This window comes from Chiloscyllium plagiosum, chromosome 10, assembly GCF_004010195.1.
Source record: "Chiloscyllium plagiosum isolate BGI_BamShark_2017 chromosome 10, ASM401019v2, whole genome shotgun sequence".
NCBI classification, from domain to species: domain Eukaryota; kingdom Metazoa; phylum Chordata; class Chondrichthyes; order Orectolobiformes; family Hemiscylliidae; genus Chiloscyllium; species Chiloscyllium plagiosum.
In genome coordinates this window covers 80,231,442-80,253,315 of record NC_057719.1, presented here as the reverse complement: position 1 = coordinate 80,253,315, position 21,874 = coordinate 80,231,442, and the positions used below count along the sequence as shown (strand labels likewise).

The following is a 21,874-nucleotide window of genomic DNA, read 5'->3' as shown; positions in this document are numbered from 1 at the left end:
TCCGAGGTTCCAGGCACGCTGATCAGCTGTCACTGCTCAGAGACTTCAGAGGTCTACTCACTGAAAGAAATACTGGAGGAAGTATTACTTGTGAGTAGGTGCTAGAGTGCAGCTTTTCAGAATCCAGGAGAACAGGGAGGTGCATTACCTGAACAAAAGTAGTCACTGGAGCAGTCATGATGTAGTGGCTTTGTAAAAGATGTGAAGTTAAGTCTTCAAAAGGGAGGAACTAGGGTCCCTTGAAAAGTATTAATGAGTTTTGATGATTCAGTGTTGTCAACATCTGGGGAGTTGGTGAGAAATCAATGGGATCTATTTTGACTGTATTTGATTTTTGATATGGGTGTTCAACCACAGTCTATCTGTTAGTCACATTTACCTCAGGTTAAATCTGCATATTAGATTATGAATTATATTAGAGTAGATTGCATTCTTTTTCTAACTTTGTTTATCGTTTATTGGTTTTTATTCAAAACATTGGAATTGTAAAGCTTCATTCTTTTGCTAAGTATCTCGGATCTTACACAACTTGTCTGGAATCATAGAACCCCTACAATGCGAAAAAAGGCCATTCAGCCCAACAAGCCCACACTGACCCTCCAAAGAGTAACCCTCTCAGACCCATTCCCCTACCCTATTACTCTACACTTACCCCTGACCTACACATCCCTGAAGATTATGGACAATTTAGCTAGCCAATTCACCTAACCTTCATATCTTTGGATTGTGGGAGGAAACCAGAGCACCCGCAGGAAACCCATGCAGACATGGGAAAAGTGTGCAAACTTCACACAGACAGTAGCCCAAGGCTGGAATCAAACCCAGGTCCCTGGCGCTGTGAAGCAGCAATGCTAACCGCTGAGCCACCGTTATAAATAAGTTGGTGGCTGCTAACCAGATCACAGCATATATTTGGTGGCCTGGTCCCAAACAGGATCATGACAGTTGGGTCAAAAACATGGCATTGCTCCAAAGCAGAAGAAAGGAGTTATCCAAGTATTAACACCAATATTTATCCCTTAATCAACATGAAAAAAGAACATAGTAACTAGGAAAAGGAGCAGGCCATTCAGTCCCTTGAGCCTGCTGTGCCGTTCAATGTGGTTGTGGCTGATCTTATCTTGGCCTCAACTCTACTCTACTCTCCATAACTCTTCAACCCATTACTAATTAAAAATCTGTCTATCTCCTCCTTAAATTTATCCAATGTCCCAGCATCCACTGCACTTTGGGGTAGTGAATTCCACAGATTCACGACCCTTTGAGAGAAGTAATTTCTCCCCTTACCCAAAAACTGTGATCTCACCTTCTTGATTATCCTGCACCAGGGGAAATATTCGCTCCATGTCAATCCCCTTCAGCATCTTATATACCTCAGTTAGATCTCCTGGCATTCTTCCAAACTCTAGAGCGTGTAGGCCCAAACTGCTCAATGTCTCTTCATAAGCAAACCTAACACATTTGGAATCAATCTAGTGAACCGCCTCTGAACTGCTTCCTGCTTCCAACGCAATTACCTCCCTCTTCAAGTAAAGGTACAAAGACTGTGTGCAAAATTCCAGAGGTACAGTCTTATTAAGGCCTTGTCCAGTTGCAGATTACACAGATTATCTGGTCATTGTTGCAGTGTTGCTTATGGGAACTTGCTGCGCACAATTAAGCGACTGCGTTTCCTACATTATGACAGTGACTACACTTCAAGAAAACAAATTTCATTTTGTGTAAAATGCTCTGATATCCAATGGTTTTGAAAACCACTATATAAATATAAGTCTTTCTTTCTTTGTCATCACTTATGTATATGTGGGGATTTAATGTGTGCAAATTGCCCGCAGCTCTTCCTACATTACAGCAATTCAAAGAGTACATTATTAGGTATCCTGGGGTCGCAAAAAGCATTAAATTAATGCAAGGTCCTTCTTTCGCTTGTAAGTTATTATTAGAGCTACAGTGTATGATTTCGCTCAGTAGTACAGAGATTATTAGGGCCTCTGTACAATGGAGTTTCTGCTTGTCCAAACTTATTGAACTGTTTGAAGGGATTATTTAAAAGAATGGTGAATGCAAGATGGCCGATGTTGTAGATCTTGACATTTTTCAGAAGGCTCATTGATGAAATGCCACACTGGGAAGCTGGTGGGTAATGTAGCAACTTGTGGAATTGTCAAGCATGGTGACAAATGGATTGCCTTTACATAGGTAGGATGGGGCAGGAAGCAGATAGCTGTTAACACTCATGGCTCTGTGTGGGTATAATAAGATTCATCACGTATAATAAGATTCCAACTTATCGTTGGGGCAGTGTAGAGAAAATATTACAATGAACCTTCTTAATGCTGCACTTGTTGCTGACAGTGAAAGACAAGCATAGTTAAGTATTCCGCTCAGTGATAAAATGCATAACGGCAACAGTCTAAGAAAGAAAGTTAAATATTTAACAATATTTAGATAGATTTCCTTTGTGATGCTGTCCAATTCATTAATAGTGATAGATCAGTCATGGTGCTCTCCAGGAGCAGAACCAATAATGGTGTTTGTCCTTGAAACGCTGATTAACTCAGGGTCAATTATCAATTAAACAATAGTTCTTGAATAAAATTACAAAGGCAACTTTCTGGCTCAGTAATGCTATTTTTTTTCAGTTAATGCCAATTTATCTAGGACTCAGGCTTCTGCATAATTCCATTGAAGTATGCATTTAGTTTCTGTCTATAGTCCATGCAGCCTATGAATATGGACCAAGTGCTGCAAGTTAGAATGAGTTCAGATACATTGGCACAGACTCAATGGTCTCAAGGGGCTCTTCTGTGCTGTGTGACTGTTTGATTTTATGAAGGTGACAGTCTTTGTATATTTGTATATTGTGTATTTATTTACATCACACCAAACTGGAGTAAAGAAGCTGCAGTCAATTGGGCCCTGACCTTTCACCTCCATGGCCTTTGGTTACCTCTACCTCAGCCTGATGAGACAAAGGTCTCCTCCGATTATAAGCATCCTGCAGATGCTGGAATTCTGAAATAAAAACAGCAAGAGCTGGAGGGACACAGTAGGTCTGGAAGCATTCTGTGGAGAGACGAACAGAGTTAATCGTTCAAGTCCAATATGACTCTTCTCCAGAACTCTCGTTCAGACCCGAGAGACTAACTTTGTTTCCCTCTCTAAAGATGCTGCCAGACCTGCTGAGCATTTTCTGTTTTTGTCTCCCCAGTTGTTGGCTGAGGGACTCTTATTTTGCATGGACATAGGCCAATTACATTCTTCCAGTTCTGGCCTCTGATGTACCCTCAAATTCCTTCTCAGTGCTACTGACAGCCATGCCTTAATTCTGGAACTAAATGCTGGAATTCTATCCTGAAACGTCTCTGCTTCTCTACCTTTCTCTATTCTTCTAAGGCATTCCTCAAAATTCCTCAATTTTGATCAAGATTTTTGTCACCCATTCTAACATATCATAATATGCCTCGATGTCTTACTATGTAAAATGTGCTATATAAATGCAAGTTCTTAGCGGTCATTGTGATATAAGGAAATGGTTCTGAAAGGATTAATGTTGGAGATTACATCAAGCTGTACCTGTTCTGGTTATATCACACAGGCCTGGGGACAGAATTGAGGAATTTCTTTTTTCTTTATTCATTCATGGGATGAGGGTGTCACTGGCTAGGAAGCATTTATTGCACAGAGGGCATTTAAGAGCCAACCACATTGCTGTGGGTCTGGAGTCACGTGTAGGCCAGGCCAGGTAAGGATAGTAGTTTCCTTCCCTAAAGAACATTAGTGAATTAGATGGGTTTTTCCTAACAATCGATAATGGGTTAGTGTCATCATTAGACTCATATTCCACCATTTGCCATGGTAGGATTTGAACCCATGTCCCCAGAACATTATCTGGGTCTCTGGATTAACGGTCCAGCAAGGGACTAGATTGGGTTGGGATATCTGGCCGGCATGGACAAGTTAGACTGAAGGGTTTGTTTCCATGCTGTACATCTCTATGACTCTGTGACTCTAATACTACCACAAGGCTATTGCCTCACCCTGCTACATCCTGATGGGGTCAGACATACTATGACTGGCTCCTGTTAGCTGTTGTCATTATGCCTATACCTGTATAGCTAATGTAACTTGAGACAAGTGGCACTTATCGTTTAAGCTTCACAAGTGGTTCATTCTCATGTTAACTAAATAGGAACTGAGATACAACAAAGACAGGTTCTCTTTAGGGACCAGTGGGTACTGAAGAGACCCTGAATTTTAAGACCCTGAACGTCTTAATTTTGATAAGTTTCTGTTCCAGTTCTGTTGACCATTTGATCAGATTTTGTTACAGCGCCCCACCAGAGGATAGCTAACTTGATTCATGTTTTGTTTAAAAGAATAGAAAGGAGGGCTGAATGGCAAGGGCTTTTCTGGTGCAGAGGCAGTGTCCGGCCTGAGTTCAAATCTCATCTGCTCAGAGATGTGCAGTAACATTCCTGAACAGACAGATTCAAATTATCCAGGAAGAAGGCAAACCTGTATCCCCTGCCACAAGCTACCATTTGTTTGCTCCACTGCCGTGGAACAGTCACGGAATTCACTACATTAACACTTCCCAAATTCTGCACTACATAGTATGAAGTTGCAAAGCTCACTCAGAAAAGTAATGTAATGCCAGTACAGGAAGGATTGATTTTTTTTTATTAAAAATTCATTATAGATTTGTAAGAACCTTTATGTGCAAATTGGCTCAATGATTACCTCTTTGAGGGACTCATTGGAGAATTACCCGGAAGCAAGCCTTTTGATTATTAGAGATAATATAAGCAGATTTAGCAACATTGCTGCTAATGAGATACGGTGTTAAAATGTGGATTTCAGCCTTGGCTCATTTAGTAACACACTTACTTCTGATTCAGAAGGTCAGGATCCCACACCAGGGTTCCAAAGACTTAATCCAGCTGGATGCTCTTGATGGAGTACTGTCGAAATTCAACATCTATGTAGGAGAGGCAATAGGGGATCCGATGGCTACTAGTGTGGTCTCGATGGTGGACCTGTACAGTACGATGATGGACATGATTTAAACTGTAGTGTTGGCATATAAAGATGAAGGCTGCAGATGTAACACCTAATGTTGCACCTCACTGGAGTAGCACACTGGAAATTGAGCCTGAACTATCCCCTGAGTCATCACAGAATTTAAAGATTTATAAAAAGTACTCAAAGCTTCCCAATTTCAGGCTCAGGTTGACAGAAAGCACAGACCAGATTTTACTTTGCAAATGATGCCTATAACGTTGAGAACTCCACACAGGGTGGTTCGTATGTGAAATGAACTCCTAGACGAAGTAGTAGATGCAGGTGCAGTTACAACATTTAAAAGGCATTTGGACAGGCACATGAATAGGAAAGGTTTAGAGGGACAGGAGTAGGCAGATGGGACTGGTCAGTTTTGAGATTATGTTCAACACATAGGAGTTGTACTGAAGGATCTGTTTCCATGTTGTATGATCCTATACTCTATGACTCTCAGACTCCTACTTCATTTCAAGGGCTCGATGACTTGCAAGGCTGGGAATTGGGAGACAAAGGTTATCCTCGGCGACCATAGCTGATGATCCTGTTACATAACTCCCTGAGTGAAGCCAAGTGTAAATATAACACAGCACATCTCTTAATCAGGGCCATCATGGAGCAGACGTTAGGTCTCCTGAAGAAGAGATTTCAGTGCTTGGATCATTTGGGGAACAGGGAAAAGCAGTGTGCATTCCAGACATAGTGTGCCACATAATTCTTGCATGGAGAAAGTGAGGACTGCAGATGCTGGAGATAAGAGCTGAAAAATGTGTTGCTGGAAAAGCACAGCAGGTCAGGCAGCATCCAAGGAGCAGAAGAATCGACGTTTCTTCAGAAGCGCTTATGCCCGAAATGTTGATTCTCCTGCTCCTTGGATGCTGCCTGACCTGCTGCGCTTTTCCAGCAACACATTTTTCAGCATAATTCTTGCATGGTGTACTCTGCACAACTGGGCCAGGCAAAGAGGAGGATGTTGAATACTGAGGAGCTGGGAGACCAGGATATTAAGTACACCACCATTTATATGAAAGAGTTCAGAAGCATCAGGCACTACTAGCTAGACAGGGCTTAATTGCTACCTGGTTCCAGTTGATCAGAGTTGGCTGCAGTGATCACTCACTGACTGTAAACTAGCCAGTGGTCAAAGGCCACAGTCATTGCTGTTCCAAGAGACTAATGCAGCTTCTGTTTGCTAGTGGTTCAATCTTGCTGTTACTGAATAAAATTGAACGCCTTGAGCTACTTGAAGATTTCCCTGTATGTGATTGCCCCACATTGAACAACGAGAAGATGCTGGGCTACACTGATTACATTGTAAAGGGTGGCATTGACTTTGGCAAGGTTGTAAGGTGAGAGGAGGCTAAGGATGGGTCAACTAATGTTGCATCTTGGCACTCAAACAGTGAGACTGGGAGCCTGGATGTGAAGTGACAACCATGCCACCTATGTACCTGAGAAGCATTGGATTTGAAGTTGCTCTCCCATCATGTACACAGTGAAGGGTATCTCTGAACTGCTAACACTTGACTGGGTACACAGCTGTACTTCAAAGATGGTGCTGGTGCTAGGAATCCCAGGATATCATGGCAATTTCCAGAACATATGCTTAGGGCAAGTCAAAAAACAGAATGACTGGGAGGTCAGTGGGGCTTGGTTCAAAGCAAATGAGGAAAGCTTGAGATGATAGCACAAAAGACTCACTGGGCCTCGCTGAGAGAAACTCTCCGTGAATCAACACAAAGCTGATTTCCACTAAGACACCTCACAGAAATCCTCATAACTAACAATGTAATTCAATATAAAATCCTGAGGCGACTTGACAAAGTTGATGCTGAAATGGTGTTTCCCCTCATGGGACAGGTGAGATCTAAGGGACACAGTTTGATAATGAGGGACCTTTCATTTAAGATGGAGATGAAGAGAATATGTTTCCCTTAGACAGTCAAGAGTCAGGGTACTGAAGACCATTGCGTATTGTTCAGGCTTAGCTAGATTCTTGACTAATAATGCAGTGAGACCATATAAGAGAGAGGCAAGGAAGTGGACTTGAGGCTTCAATCAGACCAGCCATTGCTTTATAAACTGGCAAAGCAATCTCGAGGGGCTGAATGGCCTACTCCTGCTCCAATTTACATCTTTCATATGTATAGTCATAAATATCATAGTCTCACATTCTGAGACTTCTAAAAATTAGTGATACAGTCTGAGACTATCCCTTCTGAAGACTCTTGATCTAACATCTGAAGTACTATGTCCTAGGCCCAACCATAGAGTCATAGCGTCACATAGCACAGAAACAGACCCTTCAGTCTGACCAGTCCATGCCAACCATGTTCCTAAACTAAACTAGACACGTCTGTCCATATTTGGCCCATATCCCTCCAAACATTTCCGATTCATGAACTTATCCAAACTTCTAAGTTTTGTAATTGTACCTGCATCTACACTTCCTCAGGATGTCATTCCACACACTACAAGGGCAGATCAGAGGCCAGGAATCCTGCGGCGAGTAACACACCTCCTGACTCCCCAAAGCCTGTCCACCATCTACAAGGGACAAGTCAGGAGTGTGATGGAATACTCCCTTCTTGCCTCGATGGGTGCAGCTCCAACCACACTCAAGAAGCTTTATGCCATCCAGGACAAAGCAGACACATGATTGGACGCAGGATGATTGGCACCATATCCTGTGAAATAAGAAAAAGTAAGGAAAGGGATCAGAGCCACAGAGATGCCAAGCATAAACTGAAAGGAGGGATTGATCAGAAATCTGGTGCTAAATATTTGCAGAAACCCGGTACAAATATCCAGATAGGTGAACTTTTACAGATAAAACAACTAAGCCACACTTTTAACATCCTAATGTAAGACCCAGAATTCCAGATTCCAAACCAATACAATGTACTTTCTGCCAGCTGTGACCGGGCAAACCTCTGGATGTTTCATTGCATGACCTCCCAACCCAAACCGTCAAGTTCCATAACTGGTTACCTGACATTCTTGTCCCATGCATTATTTCAGCTTCCAAAGCCTATTGGAAAATGTCATGATGTTGGAGTGGGGTGGGTGGACAAGGTCAGAAGGCACATGACACCAGGTTATAATCCAACAGGTTTATTTGAAATCACAAGCTTTTGGAGCACTGCCCCTTCATCAGGTGAAATGAAAAGAAGCGCACAGGACAGGCACTGAATTTAAAGACAGGGATATGAAAAGATCATACAAATGGTGTGAGTGGAGTGCCCACAGGCTGAACGGTGGCTCAGTGGTTAGCATTGCTGCCTCACTGTGCTAGGCACCCGGGTTTGATTCCATCTTCTCTCTATGACTCTAGGACTGTCTGTGTAGAGTTTGCACATTCTCACCGTGTCTGCACGGGTTTCTTCCGGGGTGCTCCGGTTTCCTTCCACAGCACAAAGATGTGCAGATTAGGTGGATTGACCATGCTAAATTGCCCATCGTGTTCAGGAATGAGCAGGTTAGGTGCATTAGTCAGGGGGAAATGTAGAGTAATAGGGTAGGGGAATGGGTCTGGGTGGGATACTGCTTGGAGGGTCAGTGTGGACTTGTTGGGCCAAATGGCCTGTTTCCACACTATATGGATTCTATGATTCTGTGGACAATAAGTCTCTGCAGGTGATCAAAAATGGCAGACAGTGTGAGTAAAGCATCAATAGCTGAATAGCAAGTGAAGGGGTGATCTATAATCCGATTAATTGAGGCAGAGAGATAACTACAAAAAATCTTAAAAGAGGTGGTGCTGGAGACAAACCAAACGGCAACATGATAGCTATAAGAGTCACATGCCGAGGGTCTAGCCAAAGTAACAAGTAATCCAAAACTGTACAAACTAATTAAGGTACAGAGATCATAACACATTATCAAGGTGATGGTGTTAAAACAGAACAGTAAGGAAGGGTTTACAGACACAGAACAGTATGATGTGGCTACATGTATTGTGACATAAACCCAAGATCACAGTTGAGGCTGTCTTCATGGGTACGGAAACTGTCAATCAGCTCCTGCTCAATGATTCTGCATTGTTGTGCATCTCGAAGGCCACCTTGGAGGACGCTTACTCAAAGATTGGAGGCTGAATGTCCATGACCACTGAAGTATTCCCCAATTAGAAGGGAACATTCCTGTCTGCCGGTTCCTGCATGGCGTCCATTCATCCATTGTCGTAGCATCTGCACGGTCTCTCCAATACACCGTGCATTCTGGCCTGCAAAGTATGAGATAAACAACATTGGCTGAGTCACGTGAGTATACGTGGTGGACGCTGCTCCCACCATGATGGTATATTCATGTCGAAATTGCTATCCCGCTGTTGACACTTTACTCACACCATCTGACACTTTTCACCACCTGCAGAGACATATTGTTCAGCCTGTCAACACTCCACTCAGACCACTTGTATGATCTTTTGATCTCTCTGCCTATAAATTCTGTACCTGTGTGCTTCTCTTCACTCCGCCTGACAAAGGAGCACTCTGAAAGCTTGTGTGATTTCAAATAAACCTGTTGGACCACAACCTGGTGTCGTGTGACTATTGTACCGTTTCTGTCTGTCATTCTGCTGTTTCTGATACTTTTGTAACCAAGAAGCAAACTTCGAAGAAAATAAATAAACAGCCCTAAAATATGCTATGACTCTCAGTGATTGCAGCATAGTCATGGAAGGTTAGCAGCCCAAGATTTGCCCAGTTTTCTCCTTGATATATGAGAGTCCCCCAAAGGGGGCAAAACGTGGTTACGTTTTTATTCTCACTGCACCTCGGCTACCGGCTTGATTTAAAAGTTTATGGGAGGGAAGGTAATTGCTCAAAAATTAGTGGCTTCAGCCAGGTAATTGATTTTAAAATCAATTGTATAGCTGACAATCTTTTATTAGGTGTTGACTCGAGACATTATGTGAGAACAAGGCACAAATTAACCATTCAACTTTGGTGCAAAGAGTGTGACCTGCTTCCAGTTTTTGACCCTTCCAGCCACATCAACTGAGGAGATCCTGTTGCCGGGAGACGGAGGCCTACGCCAGATTCCAACAGGATCAGCTGCAGTATCCAGGCCATGGATATCCTTTATACATGCTTAGGAATGGAATTGAGGGTTCTTAGAACAAATATATACACTGTCTGCAATAATGAAATATTGGCCTGCATCGATTGACGTCTTCAGAAAACCTCCAGCCAAAGCTGATGATAGGATCACTGACGTCATTCAGCTGATATAATACAGCAGCTAGCAAGAAAGATATACATTTCCTGATGAAGAGATTTTGCCTCAAACATCAATTCTCCTGCTCCTCGGATGCTGCCTGACCTGCTGTGCTTTTCCAGCACCACACTCTCGACATGCATTTCCATAGGATCTATTCTGACTTCAAAATGCCCCATTGTACTCTGTAGCCAGTGAAACAGGTTTTAAAGAAATAAGGCAGCCCATTTGTGTGCAGAAATGTCCTTCCCAGACAGCAGTACAAATACTAACATCAGTTGAACACATCCTGTAAAGATGTCCTGAGATATTGAGGAACTGTTACCACACAGGGTCTCACTATGTGAATACCTTTTCTGAGTTTGGTAAGAGATAAAAACAACTTAGGTCACTCCCAGGGAAAAGCAAGAAGCACAAATTAAATATTGAACTAACCTTAAACTACTTAGAGCACAAAATAAATCTTAAGACATAGAGCGAGAGAGAGAATTATTGGATCATTGCTAATAGTATCAATTGGTCCCAATACAAATGATTGTCAAACTGGGTATCTGATGGGTGGCCAACTCAATATTGCTTGCTTTGCACAGTTTCCTAGATAAATGCTTTACCCTCTTCTGCTATTGCTGAGAACAACTTTTCAGCTGGAGCTATCATTTGTGTTCCCATTTCATAGAGTCATAGAGATGTATGGCATGGAAACAGACCCTTCGATCAGATATCTCAACCCAATCTAGTCCCACTTGCCAGCACCTGGCCCACATCCCTCCAAACCCTTCCTATTCATATACCTATCCAGCTGCCTTTTAAATGTACCAGCCTCCACCACTTCCTCTGGCAGACCATTCCACACAGACACCATCCTCTGCGTGAAAAACTTGTCCCTTAGATCTATTTTATATCTTTCCCCTCAACTTATGCCCTCTAGTTCTGCACTCCCCCACCCCAGGGAAAGGACTTTGTCTATTTATCCTATCCATGCCCTTCATGATTTTATAAACTTCTATAAGGTCACCCCTCACTCAGCCTCTGACACTCCATGGAAAACAGCCCCAGACTATTCAGCCTCTCCCTATAGCTCAATCCCACCAACCCTGGCAATATCCTTGCAAATCTTTTCTGAACCCTTTCAAGTTTCACAACATCCTTCCAATAAGAAGGAGACCATTTCCCTAACCTTGCTGCTGCTATTAGGTGTCTTACATAAGAGTTGAGGCAGTATTGCTGCAAACTTACAGCAGGTCAGGCAGTATCCAAGGAGCAGAAAAATCAACCTAAATATTCAGGAAAAGCGCAGTAGGTCAGGCAGCATCCAGGGAACAGGAGAATCGACGTTTCGGGCATAAGCCCTTCTTCAGGCTTATGCCCGAAACGTCGATTTTCCTGCTCCTCAGATGCTGCCTTACCCACTGTGCTTTTCCAGCTACACATTCTCAACTCTGATCTCCAGCATCTGCAGACCTCACTGTCTCCCTGTCTTACATGAGTGCTTACCTGCATTCAGAGCAGCACGGTGGCTTAGTGGTTAGAACTGCAGCCTCACAGCAACAGGGACCTGGGTTTGATTCCAGCCTCAGGTAACTGTCTGTGTAGAGTTTGCACATTCCTCCTGGTGCTCTGGTTTCCTCCTGTAGTCCAAAAATGTGCAGATTAGGTGGATTGGCTATGGGAAATGCAGGGTTACAGGGATAGGGTAGACTAGATTCCCTTCCGCCCAACAAGTCCACACCGACCCTCCGAAGAATAACCTATCCAGACCCATTCCCCTACCCTGTATTTACCCCTGACTAATGCACCTAACACTATGGGCAATTTATCATGGCCAATTCACCTGACCTGCACATCTTTAGATTGTGGGAAGAAAAACACTCGGAGCGGACTCACACAGACACGGGGAGGATGTGCAAACTCCACACAGACAGTCGCCCGGGGCTGGAATCAAACCCTGGGTCCCTGGCACTGTGAGGCAGCAGTGCTAACCACTGAGCCACCGTGCCGCTCATGAGCAACCGTGCCGCCCATGGTAAGGAGGAAATATATGGAACCGATCAGCCGAATGGCCCACTTCCACACTGTAGTGATTCAAAGACACCACCTAAACATTCTGAAACTGTCGAGAGAGGTGAGTAAGGATTAAGGTAAAGAGATCAATCAAAGTAGAAGGAAGATTTGTAAAATAGTTATAACACATTCAGCCCATCAATGTTTTTTGCCTAGCCTATCTTGCCATTAAATCACATTCCTTTTTCTTTTGATAACTTACCCCTCCATTTTGTACTTCGTCAACACACTAACGCTGGGCTCTTTTCCAATCCAACACATTAATTTTTCATAACGTTTTGGGTCCAGTGGCGCATCCTCTGAAGTGATGGCAGCTAGGAAAGTGCAGAAGATATGGTGGAGGGAGGAGGTAAGGAGTAAACAACAGGTGAGATAGAGCCCAAAGAGAGAGTAGAACAGTTGGACAAACAAAGGAGTGGATAATGGTAAGCCTAGGAAAATGAATAGCTGCTAATGGGGACTATTAGTGGCTAACAATGGATTTTGTGTAATAGCAGACCAAACCACCCTCTGCTTGAAAAGATTACCCCTCTGGTCTTTTTAAATCTTATGCCCGAAACGTCGATTGCCAGACCACAACAACACGACGGTTGGAGGAAGAGCGCCTCATGTTCTGCCTGGGAACCCTCCAACCACAAGGGATGAACTCAGATTTCTCCAGTTTCCTCATTTCCCCTCCCCCCACCTTGTCTCAGTCAAATCCCTCGAACTCAGCACCACCTTCCTAACCAGCAATCATCTTCCTGACCTCTCCGCCCCCATCCCACTCCGGCCTATCACCCTCACCTTGACCTCCCTCCACCTATCGCATTTCCAAAACCCCTCCCCCAAGTCCCTCCTCCCTACCTTTTATCTTAGCCTGCTGGACACACTTTTCTCATTCCTGAAGAAGGGCTTATGCCCGAAACGTCGATTCTCCTGTTCCTTGGATGCTGCCTGACCTGCTGCGCCTTTCCAGCAACACATTTTCAGCTCTGATCTCCAGCATCTGCAGCCCTCACTTTCTCCTCATAGGTGAAGACAGGCAGAGGTTATGACCTGGTTGGTCACTGGGAGGGATGAATCTGGTTGGTGGCAGGGTGGGGTGGAGGGGGTTGGGAATGGAGTCGGGGGATGGAAAGGAAGGTTTTTTGAAATTGGAGGACTCAGTGTTGAGTCCTCTGGGTGTAGGTTGCCCAGGCGGAAGATGAGGTGCTGTTCCTCCAATTCATGGTTGGGCTCATTGTGGCAATGGAGGAGGCCAATGATGGTCATGTCGGAAAGTGAGTGGGAAGGGGAATTAAAACGGGCAGTGACTGGGAGGTCCGGTTGACCCCTGTGGGCTCGGCAGAGATGCTCGGCAAACCGTTCCCTAAGTTTATGTTCGGTCTCCCCGATGTAGAGAAGACCACATCGGGAGCACCTGACGCAGTAAACTAAGATGGAGAAGAGGCAGGTGACCCTCTGTCTCACCTGGAGGGACTGTTTGGGGCCCTGGATGGTGGTGAGGGGTGTGGTGTACCAGCAGGTTTTGCGTCTTTTCTGGTTTCAGGGGAAGGTACCTGGGAGTTCAGAGGGGTTGGTGGGGAGAGTGGCACAAACCAAGAAGGGAATGATTCTGGCAGAAGGCAGAGAGGAGTGGGGAGGGGAAGATGTTCTTGGTGGTGGTGGGGTCTAGTTGGAGTTGGGGCAAGTGGTGGAGGCTGGTACAATTACAACATTCAAAAGGCATCTGGATGGGTATATGCATAGGAAGGGCTACGGGCCAAGTGCTGGCAAATGGGACCAGGTCAGGTTGGGATATCTGGCCTGCATGAACGGGTCGGACTGAAGGGTTTGTTTCCGTGCTCTATGCCATACCCAAGGCCTGTTTGCTTTTATCATATGCGAACAATCACCTGTAAGTGCTGACAGCAGAGCCGTGATTAAATATCTAATCCAAAAGTGGCACTTTAATTTTTGCAGCCTTGTAAGAAAAGGTAAGAGTATGTAAGAAAATAGACGATAATCCACATTTCTCTTCATTAAAGCAAGACAGTTGGTTAGATATTGCTTGAGGGGAACTACTCTGCAGACAGGAGAAAGTGAGGACTGCAGATGCTGGAGATCAGAGCCGAAAACGTGCTGCTGGAAAAGCGCAGCAGGCCAGGCAGCATCCAGGGAACAGGAGAACCGACGTTTCGGGCACAAGCCCTTCTTCAGACAGGCCTCCATGAACTACCACAGCCAGTTGAATTCACACCATTGGCATAATTCGGCAGCTTGCTCTGGTCAACAAAGTTATCCAACCACCCTCCTGCCCCACTGTACTGGACTATCAGCCTGGGTTATGCTACATTGGTGAAATCCTTCATTGACAGCATAGTATTAACAATAGGAATAAAGCAGCATCTGAACATTATACCCCTTTATACCCTCGCATTACAGATCAGGAATGCTGAGACCTTCGAGTGTAATGGAGCAGGTGGAAAGGGCCGCCACATCCCAATCCACAAATCCTGTCGGATTTGGTGGGATTGTAGCTGCCTCAATTAAATGTGGAGGAAAGTCTAGGCAGATCACTCCTGTGACACCAGCTGGAAAGATCAGGACATTTTATGTCCGCTCAGTAAGCACACAATATGTCCAAATCAATGAGGCTGATCCACAGGGACAGCAAAGATTGATGTAGGAAATAATAGATGCCAGCAGTTAAATCCCATGTGCAGCTGATAGTAAATGATGTTTAAAAGGTGCATTGATTAAACCTTTGTGAGCCACGCCACTGTAAGCATGTCCACATGGGAGCACATTCCTTCAAAATGAACTGCTGATTCTGAGAGGGACACATACAGTTGACCAAAGAAATGGTTAGAAACATTAATCAAAGGGGAAATGAACAGAAAGGGAAAATGCAATCCAAAATATACTCTGACAAAAGTAATAGGATCCAGTAGAAACTGAGACAGATAAATTCCCTCAGTGTGAAAGTAACATGAACAGCATTGGATGAGAGTGTCTGCAAATTTGCTGAGGAGATGAACAAGTTTGATACCCTGTCTGATGAAAGAACAATGTTTCAGAGACAGAGAGTCATACAGTCACATAGACCCTTCAGCCCCAACCAGTCTATGGCTGACCATAATCCCAGACTAAACTAGTCCCACCTGTCTGCTGCTGGTCCATATCCCTCCCAACCTTTCCTATTCATGTACTTATCTAAATGTCTCTTAAACGTTGCAATTGTACCCACATCCACCACTTGCTCAGGAAGTTCATTCCACACGCAAACGACCCTCTGTTTAAAAGATTTGCCCCTCATGTCTTTTGTAAATCTCTCCCCTCTCACCTTAAAAATGTGTCTCCCTACTCTTGAAATCCCCCATCCCAGGGAAAAGACACCGGCCATTAATCCTTTCTATGCCCTTCATGATTTTATAAACTTCTATAAGGTCACCTCTCAACCTCTGACGCTCCAGTGGAAAAAGTCCCCTATCCAGCCTCTCCTTATAACTCAAGCTTTCAACACACAGCAACATCCTGGAAAATCTCTTCTGAACCCTTTCTAACTTAATAACGTCTTTTCTATAACTGGGCGACAGGAACTGGATGCATTACTCCAGAAGAGGCCTCAGCCTTGACTCAGTGAATCGTTGGGTCAGTAGGACATGGATTTGTGCTTCACTTGAACAGATAGGTTGCACTTCCTCATTGCTGTTGTCCATGCAACTAAACCCAGTCTGTACCTCACCACAGGGTAGATGGTGCATATTATTTGCTGCCACCATCCTCCGTGAATACAGCATTCCACAATCCTGCTTGGTTCAGTGTGTTAGAGGTAAACCACTTTCTGGTCTAAGTAGAACAGATACTTGTCTATTGTATCTGGCTTATCGTAGGTTAGCAGCCAGTTCCTGTTATATTGATATAGTAGACATTATTACAAAGATTTTGAACATCATCTGAATGTTAGGTCTCATTCCTTTGTGATCCTAAGCTATCCCCAAGTCCAAATTATATCGACCTAGTGGATGGTGTTTTAGACAGCCCTCAGTATCACCACTTTCAGACACAGACAACAATTCCTGGTACATCAGGAATGCTAACTTGGGAAATGGGGTCAAGAATCCCTACAGTGTGGAAACTGGCCATTCGGCACAGTAGGTCCACACCGACTCTCCGAAGAGCATTCAACTCAGACTCAATTCCGCCCCCCCCCCCCCCTTACCCAATAACCCTGCATTCCCCAAGGCTATTCCACTTACCCTACACAAGCCTGGACACTATGGGCATGGCCAATCTGCCTAACTTGGACTGTGGGAGGAAACCAGAGCATCCGGAGGGGCCACACGCAGACGAAGGGAGAATGTCCAAACTGAGAGTGGAATTGAACCCGGGTCCCTGGCCCTTTGAGGCAGCAGCGCTAACTCATGCTGGAGATGTCACAGGTTAGTTTGGCACAATATTGGAAATGTGCTGAGGCACGAGAGAGGGGCCAATTCAGATTCACCGGGATGCTGCCCAGTGAAATGGAATCCCCCTCTACGAAGTAAGACTTGGGAAAATTGGAGCTACTTGCATGAGAACAAGGGAGAATTATGGATTGATTTAGAACATAGAACATCACAGCGCAGTACAGGCTCCTCAGCCCTCGATGTTGCGCCGAGCTGTGAAACCAATCTGAAGCCCATCTATCCTACTCTATTCCATTTTCATCCAAGTGTTTATCCAGTGACCATTTAAATACCCTTAAAGTTGGCGAGTCTACTACTGTTGTAGGCAGTGCATTCCACGCCCCTACTAATTTCTGAGTAAAGAAACTACCTCTGAAATCTGCCCTATATCTACGTCCCATCAATTTAAAGCTATTTCCCCTTGTGCTAGCCATCACCATCCATTTGGCCCTTCGAGCCCGCTCCACCATTCAACATGATCACGGCTAATCTTCTATCTCAATGTCATATTCCGGCTTTCTTCTCATGACCCGATCAAATCTAAAAATGTCTCTATCAGTGAAAATATTCAGTGAGTTGGAAATCTCTACCTTCTGTGGTAGAGATTTCCACAGGCTCACTACTTTTTGAGTGAGATGTTGCCTTCCTTCAATTCTTAATTGTCGACCACCTATCCAGAGACTGTGACCTCTGGTTTTACACTCCCCAACCAGGCAAAATATTCTCCCTGCGTCTGTCTGGCACTGTTGGAATTTCATGATTCAATCAGATCCCGCGCCGCCCTCCCCCATCCTAAACCCTAGTGAATGCAAGACCAATCAAATTAATTTCCCCTCAGAGAACAGCTTTGCTATTACTGGTACGAGCCAAGTTACTCTCCCCTACGCTCCCTCAATAGCAAGTATATCTTTTCTTTTGTAGGGCCACCAACAGCACTGCAGGTGTAGTCTTACTAAAGCCCTGTATTAATGCATTAAGCTATCCATCCCTACTTCACCTTGCAATGAAAACCAATGCACCATTTGCCTTCCTAATTGCTAGCTGAACCACTTGTCTGCTTTCATTGACTGGTTCTGAATGTAAGTTTGCTCACTGAGCTGAAAGGTTCATTTTCAGACGTCTCATCACCATACGAGGTAACATCATCAGTGAGCCTCCGGTGAAGCACTGGTATTATGACCCGCTTTTTTTTATGTGTTTAGGTTTCCTTGGGTGGTGATGTCATTTCCTGTTCTTTTTTCTATAAGGTCACCCCTCAGCCTCCGACGTTCCAGGGAAAACAGCCCTAACCTGTTCAGCCTCTCCCTATAGCTCAAATCCTCCAACCCTGGCAACATCCTTGTAAATGTTTTCTGAACCCTTTCAAGTTTCACAACATCTTTCCGATAGGAAGGAGACCAGAATTGCACGCAATATTCCAACAGTGGCCTAACCAATGACCTGTACAGCCGCAACATGATCCTCCCAACTCCTGTACCCAAGACTGAAAAGTGTTCTTTCAGTGCTACACAGGCAGATCGTACTATACAAAATGCATCGGGGAGCAGAAGAGAGTGCACAATATAGTGTTACATTTTTATATACTGTGAATATTTTAGGACCTCGCACTGCGAATTCCCATTAGTCACTGCCTGCCTCTTAGAGAAAGACCCATTTATTCCCACTCTTTTTCTGGTCTGTTGATCTATTCTCAATCCATATCAATATATTACTCCCTATCCCACATGCTTTAATTTCATCACAAATCTTTCAGAAGGAACTTTATCAAAAGCCTTCTGAAGATCCAAATAGACCACACTTGCTGGTTCTCCATTTTCTATTCTACTAGCTGCATCCTTTAAAAAGACTCTGGTGTGTTTTTTTAAGCATGATTTGCCTTTCAAAGACCCATGTTGGCTTTGTAAAATCCAGCTAACGTTTTCCAATTGTTCTGTTATCGCACCTCTTCGAACAGATTCTAGCATTTACACCACTCCTGATGTTAAACCAACTGGTCTGTAATTCTCTGTGTTTTCTTTCCCATCTTTTTCAAAGTGAGCGGCTATATTTGCCATCCTCCAACCTGTAGGAACTGTTCCAGGGTCTATGAAAAGCGTTGGCAAGATGAGCACCAATGCATCCAATATGTCCAGGGCCATTTCCTTTAGACTTTGCGAATTGTCGGTATTTAATCCCATTATTTAACCCAGCACCATTTTCTTCCTAAAACTGATTTGCTTCAATTCTGCCCTCTCGCTAGAAATTCGATTCCCCAGCGTCTCTGGGAGGTTACTTGTGCCTATTCTTCCTTTTGGGATAACAAGGCGTGTTGAAATAAAAAGTGTGGATATCCTTAAGGGGAAAGTCGGCAAGCATTTGAGGGAGAAGCAATTGGATGATTGCAATGAAGGAGGAATGGTGGAAGAAAGCCTGAGTAGAGCAAAACTACCAATATGGATTGGTTGGGCCAAACAGCCTGTGACTGTGTTGTATATCGGACATAACGCTATGTAACTAAGCTTTATTTCACCTATGGTCCTAACATGATAGCGTTAACTTAGTAATTATTAGAAAACAGAGGTGGGAAATAGCTGCATAGAGGTATGGGCGGAAGTGGGTACGCAGATGGGTATGGGCGGAAGTGGGTACGCAGATGCTCTATACAGTCAAGATTAGAGTGGTGCTGGAAAAGCACAGCTGGTCAGGCAAAATCCAAGGAGCAGGAAAATCGACATTTCATGCAAAAACCCTTCATCAGGAATGGGGTGAATGAATTCCTGATGAAGAGCTTTTGCCTGAAACATTAATTTTCCTGCCCCTCGGATCCTGCCTGACCCTGCTGGGCTTTTCCAGCACCACTCTAATCTTGACTGTATAGAGGTATGGCCGAATGGCATTATTGACTGTATAGAAGTATTGCTAAGTGGTATTGTTGCTTGGACTATCAATCTGGAGACCTAGCTAATGTTCTGATGACCTGGGTTCAAACCCTACTGTGGCACATAGGGGAATGTGAATTCAGTAAAAATCTAGAGTCCAGTGATGACTGTTGAAACCATTGTCAGTGGGGAAAAGAAACCCATCTGGCTCACTAATGTCCTTTTGGGAAGGAAACTGCTGTCCTTACCAGGACTGGCCTACATGTGACTCCTAGACCCACAGCAATGTGGGTTGAATCTCAACCTCAGGATGGGAAATGAATGTTGGCCCAGCCAGTACACCCACACCCTGTAAATCAGTAACTTCACCACTTCAATCGTGAGACTTCTTTCTTAACTACATCCATTTATAATTGATGTACGAAGTACATATTGTATAACAGAAAATTAAGGGAAGAAAGATAACAGTCTTGTTTCTATCAATCGAGTCAGATTTCTGACAGGAAATACTGTACAAATTGCAAATAAAAGGTAACCAATAGGAAATATCTGAAAACACATTTCACAAGAAAGCACCCAGTGATTTGCGTTTTGTGCATTTGTTCAAACATGCACCAAGAGTTTCTAGAATGTTCCCAGACCGCCTCTCTTTTTTTACGCAGGTTCTGCATCTGGCTTAATTTTTATCACATGCTTACGGTCACCTGACCTTTTTTGGTGGAAGACCAGGAAAGCATAAATCACTGATGACGGTGATTAAAGTGTTTTTAGTCAATGTAAGAGTAGGCATTCACACTGCATGGAAAGTGGAGATGCAGGTAGACAGGGTAGTGAAGATGGTGCTTGGTACACTTGCCTTTATTAGTCAGTGCATTGAGTACAGGAGTAGGGAGATCATATTGCAGGTGTACAGGACATTGGGTAGGCCACTTTTGGAATAGTGCGTTCAATGCTGGTCTCCCTGCTACAGGAAGGATGCTGTGAAACTTGCAAGGGTTCAGAAAAGATTTACAAACATGCTACCTGATGTTAGAGGGTTTGAGCTAGAGGTAGAGGCTGAATAAGCTGAGGCTGTTTTCACTGGAGCCTCAGAGGCTGCAGGGTGACCTTATCAGGGTTTATAAGGTCATGGGGGACATGGATATGGTGACTTTTTTTCCTTTATTCATTCACAGGATGACGGCATCGCTGGCTGGGCCAGCATTTAGTGCCCATCCCTAATTGCCCAGGGGGCAGTAAAGAGTCAACCACATCACTGTGGGTGTGGAGTCACATGTAGGCCAGAGCAGGTAAGGATGGCAGTTTCCTCCCCTACAGGATATTAGTGAACCAGCTGGGGTTTTCCCAACAATAGTGTCATAGTCATTATTAGATTCTTAATTCCAGATATTTGTAGGATTCAAATTCCACCATCAGCCGTGGCAGGAGTCAAACCCAGGTCTCCAGAACCAGGTCTCTGGATTAACAATCCACTAGGCCATCAGCTCCCAGGACTAATGGTCCAACACTCCAGCAGATGTCATTGTAAAGCGAGATGTATAGCAACAGGGGGAATTTATTTAGAGAGCAGGTTATTTAGAATTAGAGGAGACCTTATGAAATATACAAGATTCTTAAGGAGCTTAATTGGATAGAGGCAGAGAGGTTTCCCCTTGTAGGAGAGTCTAAGACCACAGGGCTTCACCTCAGAGTAAGGGACATTTTAGATGGCGATAGGGAGGAATTTCTTTTCACAGAGGGTAGTGAATCTCTGGAATTCGTTACCGCAGAGAGCTGTCAAGGTTGAGTCTTTCACTATATTGAAAGCTGAGATGCACAGACTGTTTCATGTGTAAGGGAATCAAGGATGACAGGGAAATAGGCAGGAAAGTGGAGTTGACGATTATCAGGTCATTGAACGGTGAAGCGGATCCGATAGGATGAACGGCCTTCTGCTGCCCCAACGTTTTATTTTCAGCTGCGCTGTTTCAGGGTGGAATGCTGGGGAGGTGACCACATCTCAGCTGCTGGCTGGAGAACCACTGAGAGCCCCTCATCATCACTTTTGGGGGGGTTGGGGGGGGCAGTTTCATCTTACTCCACTCAGGCCATCACTGGGCCTACCCAAGGGACTGAGGACCCTAAACCCTACTTCCTCCAAAGAGCGAATGCCAATCAGAGCCTGGCCGGTCTGTGGAACGACAGCACCACCAAGTGGCTGCTGCCAGTGGGACACTCATTGCCCGGTGCTTTGACCAGGCTGAACAAATACCCAGGAGTTAG

At 44.4% G+C, this 21,874-nt stretch overlaps 1 protein-coding gene across 1 annotated transcript in view; it reads right to left on the bottom strand.

The window, feature by feature from the left end:
* Window positions 1-21,874, bottom strand: part of LOC122554012 (coiled-coil domain-containing protein 177-like) — a 61,050-nt gene that overhangs the window by 15,029 nt on the left and 24,147 nt on the right. Inside the window, exon 2 of the mRNA XM_043698497.1 lies at window positions 9,176-9,286. Within this exon, the coding sequence (XP_043554432.1) occupies window positions 9,176-9,286 (111 nt within the window). The remainder of the gene's footprint in view (window positions 1-9,175; window positions 9,287-21,874) is intronic.